Source organism: Panthera uncia (assembly GCF_023721935.1).
Source record: "Panthera uncia isolate 11264 chromosome B3 unlocalized genomic scaffold, Puncia_PCG_1.0 HiC_scaffold_1, whole genome shotgun sequence".
In the NCBI taxonomy this organism is placed as follows: domain Eukaryota; kingdom Metazoa; phylum Chordata; class Mammalia; order Carnivora; family Felidae; genus Panthera; species Panthera uncia.
In genome coordinates, this window is record NW_026057582.1 from 60137801 (window position 1) to 60144063 (window position 6263).

Below are 6263 nucleotides of genomic sequence, written 5' to 3' on the forward strand. Positions count from 1 at the left end.
CTGAAGAGCTCTTAAGAATTGAAGAGTGCCATTTACTTATTTCTACGAGTCAGTGTGGGCTTAGGATGTTAAATAGATTAAAAGGCTAAGAGAGGTCAGTCACTCCAGGAAAGACTCTTCTTTTGCATCTCCTGACTTGGTTCTCTTTCCAAAATTGTTATCTACCTCATCCCCACTCTTATGGAAGGTCCTCTGGAAATTTGGAAGATGGCACCTCCTCTCCTAGAACATTCTGGAGAATGTGGAGTCAGAGTCCTGGGGATGAGTACCAGAACTGGAGGGAGGGGAGAGACCGAAGTTGCTGGTTAATACAACGAAGATGGTTTTAGAAAAATTCCAGAAAATGTGTAATAATAAAACTGGTAGAGTCCTTAAAGTCACCATATCTATTCTCCTCTGTTTCAGAAAAGAGGAAAACAAATTCAAAGAGGTTCAGTGTGATGAGGCGATTAGAGCTAGGTAGGGGCCAGATGGACTACCAACTGACCCTGAGGCTAGAGTTCCTTCTCCCTGATACAGCCATGAAGTTCAGACCCCGGAATAGGAGTCTATCCTAATGCTTCCCCAGGACACTCTGTCAGTGCCCCCTTTCCACCTGTCTCAGGAAATGGGCTAGCAGAGGTTGCCAGGAATTAGGCTCTGGGTGGAGAGAAGCCAGGAAGCCCTAGGCCAATCTGTGACCCGCTCAATCTCTGGGCCGCTGGAGCTTAGGTGCTGGGGAGTGGTGGGCACCGAGTTTCCGGCTTCTGCCGCCCCCTGTCTTCTCTTGGCTCCCTCTGCCGCCCATCTCAAAGAGCACGGCCAAGTCATTCCAATTTAATCTTATTTAAAAAGACATAACTAATAAATCTATTGCCGGGGCGGCAGAGAGACGGCCAGCAGAGTCGATCGTGCTCCCAATCCCATTGAACCCCATTGAAAACCATGACAACACAGGACAAGCTCCGATTTATCCCGGCGTGCTAAAGAGCTTTGTGAGCAGGCGTCAATCACGCATTATTTCGGACTGAACAAATGCAAAATCTTGACTGGAACAAATGCTTCCAACAGGTCCGGGGCGTCGAGCTCCATTTCCCCTTTGTCCGAGGCCTAGCAGTTGGCCTGTATTGGGGTTGCCTCCGCCCGACCACCCAGTGCGCTGGACAGCCCGGGGCGCCTTGGGCACGCTTGACAGGGAGGCTGATGGGGCGGGTGCACCGGGTCAGCGAGCCTGGGCCACTGCACAGGAGCCAGGTCCGAGTTAAGCTCAGGTGGAGCTAGGATATCGGGTGCAGCCACCCAAGCGCCGGGCCCCTCACTAAAATTTAGCAACCAAACATCCAAACCACTGCTTCGGGGGAAAAGAAGCCTCTAAAAGTGTCCTCACTGAGCCCTAGACCGAAGCGGGGCCATGCGGGAGCCTTGGGCCAACAAAATGCGTCTACACCGGCAGGCTCCCAGCGCCTTCTAGCTTGATCATTTGCTTGGGTAGGTCTGTGGTAACTAGATCTCAGAGAAACCCCGAGCAGCGAGCAGCGTGTCTTTTCTGCCCACGAGCCCAGTCCTAATTCTCCCGATCCGTCCTTCATCGGACCAGGCTGGCCAGCTACCTTGGAGAGGAAACCCCAGGTCGGAAGCCTGCCCTGGGGCAGAGGCCACCGTCCCCGATACTGGGCCTGACGTTGGGGCCGAACAGCAGAGGCTCACAAGTGGCACCTGGGGGTCTGGCGAAGCCAAGGAGGCCTCATAGCCTTCGTGGGCCTCCCCGTGAAACCCCGCTGCCCGGGGTTCCTAGAGCGGGCCCGGACTGGGCTCTGAGGAGCGCAGCCACTGGGCCTGGGCCCAGGACCGGTAGCGGCCGTCGGGCCGGGCCAAGGAGGGTGGCACTTGGGACCAGAACAGCTTGATCGGATTCCGCCTCCGTTCTGCGGGTCTGGGGAAATCCGCGCGGAGCCGGAGCTCCTGCCAGCCCTTCCCCAGCACACCTTGAGGTGGGGAACGTTTGGGGTGTGGTTCCTAGAGGCCTTCAAAATCCTCAGCCCAGGTGCCGACCGGACAAGGCCACTCGTTCTGTGCCCGCCTGAAATTTCTCGCCTCTGAATCCTTAGAGGGACCCAAACCAAAAAGAGAGCGCGCCCTAGTTTAACGCCGCCTTGTAAATCACTTCCCGGATAATTGCGGGAAACGAACACTCCAGCAAACAAGCTCGAGGAATAAAGCAAACAGGGAATAAATTCCTGGGTACTCATAAACCCACCCATGCCTCCCCCACCCTAGCCGGCGCTCCTGCGGGGCCAGGCCCCGTGTCAGCCAGGAGGAGGAGGAAGCCAGGGCTGGGACAGGCGGGTGGTGACCACCGCTCGCCACCCAAGATGTTATTCATTGGTAACAATCCCCATTATCTGTCCCCACTTTGGGCTAATCAGACAGAATCGCTAATGCCGAGAGCTGCTTCCTGCCGCCTCTGGGAGGTAATGGGGCGCCAAGGGGCGGGGGATGGGGCGGGGCGGGGGGCGGAGGTGGCACCTTCCGGGCTCGCGGGGTCTTTGGTCCAGCACTCATTCAGGTACTTAACACCCTGGAGACCCGGACCTCGGCTTTCAAAGCATCCCGGGTGGGAAGAGCTGTTTATATAAACAGGGATTCCGCTGTAAGCGCGCTAATATCCCAGCAGCCAGCGCATGGCGTGCACCTCTGGCGCCCACCCGTAGCAGCTACGTCCCGGCCGCCCCTCGGTTCCCAGCCTGCCCCGCCCCCCGCCTCCTTCCCCTCCTTGGCCATGGCCACCTCTGGACGCCTGAGCTTCACCGTGCGCAGCCTCCTGGATTTACCCGAACAGGACGCGCAGCACCTGCGGAGGCACGAGCCGGAGCTATGCGCTCCCCAACCCGGCCCCTGCGCCACCTGGTTGGAATCCGAGCGCGGCCACTACCCCTGTGAGTAAGCGGAGGACCACCGCGGGAGTGGGGAGAGGGGAGCAGAACCACGCTCCCGGCCCATGCGCCACTGGGAAGTCGAAACCAGTCTTGGAACCGGAGGCTCTGTCCTCCTCCAACCCCTATTGCATTCGTGCTCTAGTCAGCACATTTTGGGGGCAGATCCTTGCGCCTGACACTAACGCCCGAGATTTGGATTTCTGTTTCTAGAGGCCACAATATTTAAGAAACCGCCCTTAAATGTCTAACAACACGGCTACGTTCTCCAGGCCTCGGTCTGAGATGAGCAGCACTGGAGAACTTAGCTTTACAAGGTTCTGCAAACCTCAGTAAACTGGCGTGCAGTAGACCCGGCGGTGGCCTGGGTTGGTGCTCCAGCTTGCGGTAAATTCGTCCACTAGCGCAGCTACCGGTATGAACTTGTTTTAAGAGGTCCCTGGGGTGAGTTCCTTAGGGGGCGCGGTCTCAGGTTGTGGAATAAATGAGGTCACTGAATTCGGAGAGGTGGGTGTCCAGATGTGGGCCCAGGGAAGAAATGATCGCACCCCTAAAGCCGCTGGCGAGTGGGGGCGCCCTCCGGCCAGTGGCTCGGCGGGCGCGAGAAGCAGCCGGCGTTCGGAGGGGCCGGCGCCTCATCAGGCCGTGTCTCCTTTGCCGTCCCTAGCCTCGGACGAGAGCAGCCCAGAGACCAGCCCGCCCGACTCGTCGCAGCGGCCGCCCGCTCGGCCGGTGTCTCCTGGCTCAGACGCTGAAAAGAGAAAGAAGCGTCGGGTGCTGTTCTCCAAGGCGCAAACGCTGGAGTTGGAGCGGCGCTTCCGGCAGCAGCGCTACCTGTCGGCGCCCGAGCGCGAGCAGCTGGCGCGCCTGCTTCGCCTCACGCCCACACAGGTCAAAATCTGGTTCCAGAACCATCGCTACAAGCTGAAGCGCGCGCGCGCACCGGGCGCGCCGGGGGCGGCGGAGTCGCCTGACCTGGCAGCAGCTGCGGAGCTGCGCGCCGCACCCGGCCTGCTGCGCCGCGTGGTGGTCCCCGTGCTGGTGCGCGACGGTCAGCCATGTGGCGGCAGCGGCGAGATGGGCACGGCCTCCGCCCAGGACAAGAGCGGCGCGTCCCCAGCCGCTGCCTGCCCTCTGCCGGGCTACGCCGCCTTCGGGCCCTGCTCGGCTCTTGGCCTCTTCCCCGCCTACCAGCACTTAGCGCCCCCAGCCCTGGTCTCCTGGAACTGGTGAGACCGTTGCGGGGGGGGCGGGCACTTGGGGCTACCCCGGACTTTGGAGTGGCTCTGCGGCCAAAGCGGGGCTGGAGGCCGAGATCCGCAAAGTACGCCCCCCACCCAGGGCCCATCTCTCTGCAGGTTCCACGTCCTACAGTGCAGGGGTCCCCTGCCCCGCCCTCCCCAGCCAATGCGCGGGGAACTTTCGCCAAGATTTCCCCCTCGCCTCTTGCCTCGACCGCCAGCCCCAGAGCTAGATTTTATTGCTTAAACCTTATTTGTATATTTTTAAATAGCTATTTGTATGGGAAGCAACTTATTTTGAAAGAAATAGAATATTTTTCCTCTTTGTGGTTCGAGAGTGAAATGTGTGTGGTTGGGTCCCTTGAGCACTGGCCGGGAACATAAGTGGAAGCTATGCTTCCAGACCCGAGTGCAGGGCGCCAGTATATTCCCCCTGTCCCAGGTTGGGTGGGAGGGCAGCTGCCAACGTCGACACAACTTTAGGAAGATCATTAGGGAGAAGGGTGGAAGGAGAGTGGAGGAGGGGGGGGGGTGGTTGTGGAGCAGAGGAAACAGCTGGGATCCCTGTCTGTGGGAGGTTGCTCTGGGCCCAAAGTGACTTGGAGGCCCCTCTCTGGGCTCCCGAAGCTGCTGGCGTTTCGGACACCAAAAGCCCAACCCGGTTGGTTGGCCACGATAGGGCATACTGAGCTTCTCCATAAGGATTCTCTGGAGACGCGCCATCTGGGCTGGGGGCAGAGTGTACTGCTTTGGAGCAGCGCCGGCCTGGTTGCAAGATGTCCCTTTCTGGAGTGCGGCATCCCAAGACAGGGGCCCGAAGAGCACCCGAGCACCCGGAGACTTTATACACCCCAATTAAGCCTGCGAATGCCTCGCTTGGCATCTGTGACTTCCTGCCTCTTCTTAGCTCCATATCTGGCAGGAGTGGAATGGGGAGGAGGTGGGGCAATGAGGAAATCAAAGGGTGGTGGGGAATGACCCTCCTCAGGGCTGCCAGTTGAGGGAAGATCACTTTGGAGAGCCCTGGTGGGCCAACGTAGGTGTGTGATCTGCTGGTGAGTCTCGCTTCACCCGCACTCCCAATGCACACTAGGCTAGGAGATCTAGTGTTCCACCCTTCGGGTTTGCAACTGCCCTTCACCTCGGTATCCGGAGCGGCAGGGCCTCCCGTGCAAGTGGTTACTCTCGGGAAAGTGACGACCTGTCTCCCTGGCGCCCACTGCCGGGAGATGCGCTTGAGGAGAGCAGGTTCAGGCAGCAGATCCAGGGAAGGGAGCAAGGGCTCAATGAGGCCTGTGAGGAGTAGGCATTGGGCCCGTCCGAGACCCTGGTCCCCCCCAGAGGGAGGTAGGGTGACTGAGGCAGCGGTATCACCTGGGATTTTGGGGGGTGGGAAGAGAGTGAGAGAGGACTGAGGGGGAAGGGAGTGGGGTGTTTGGGTCTCAGCTGCTGGCCACCTTGCCTTCCATATGGATGCGGTTATCTACGAAGAATCTCGATCCTTAAACCTCCTTTTGTCTTGGGAACTGAAAAGGGCATTGTCAGGCCTGAAAAGGACCTAGACAAAATCCGCACTGTTTCGATTCAGGACTCTGTTTAATCAGTCCCTGGTGACAATGTCGTGGGTGTTAGAGAGGACAATAGTATCTTTTTAAACCTTTTTAAACCTTGTGGCCTTCAGGAAGACAAAGGGCTTGAATTTTATGGGCTTACAACTTCAATTAGAACAGTGCCAGTGTGCATGGGAGATTATCAAATTTGTATCATAAAACCTCTTTCTAATAAATGATTGCTGGGGAGGGAGCCTGGACATTGTAAGACATATATTGGAAACCACCCTGGGGGCTTCCCAGTTAGCCCTGGCAGAGCAGATGGGAAAGAAAAGGAGGAAAGGATTTCTGAAGACAGCCTGGGTTGGGACTTGCCCTGTGGTCAGCTGGCTGGGTGCTTGGCTCTTCCATGCCCTTCCTCCAGAAAGGGATGTTTTCTCCAAGAATAGAGGTAAAGATTTGTAGCTTTGTTTTCTGCTATTGGTGATAGCAAAAACCTGAATATTCTTCGAGAGAAAGTGAAAATTATCACCATTTGCCTTTTCTTTTCCTGGAGTTCC

At 57.7% G+C, this 6263-nt stretch overlaps 1 protein-coding gene across 1 annotated transcript; it reads left to right on the plus strand.

The window, feature by feature from the left end:
* The first annotated feature begins 2657 nt into the window (after positions 1 to 2657).
* On the plus strand, positions 2658 to 4431 carry NKX2-8 (NK2 homeobox 8). The gene is made up of 2 exons (XM_049611936.1): positions 2658 to 2915; positions 3580 to 4431. The coding sequence occupies exons 1-2, from the start codon at positions 2759 to 2761 to the stop codon at positions 4143 to 4145; spliced, it is 723 nt and encodes a 240-aa protein (XP_049467893.1). The 5' UTR covers positions 2658 to 2758; the 3' UTR covers positions 4146 to 4431.
* Positions 4432 to 6263: the final 1832 nt, after the last annotated feature.

What these genes read in the sequence shown, in the direction of transcription:
- NKX2-8 (XM_049611936.1), top strand. Translation starts at nt 2,759, where the DNA reads ATGGCCACCTCTGGACGCCTGAGCTTCACCGTGCGCAGCCTCCTGGAT. An exon ending in CGAGCGCGGCCACTACCCCT is followed by an intron (nt 2,916 to 3,579) that starts GTGAGTAAGCGG and finishes TGCCGTCCCTAG; the next exon opens with CCTCGGACGAGAGCAGCCCA.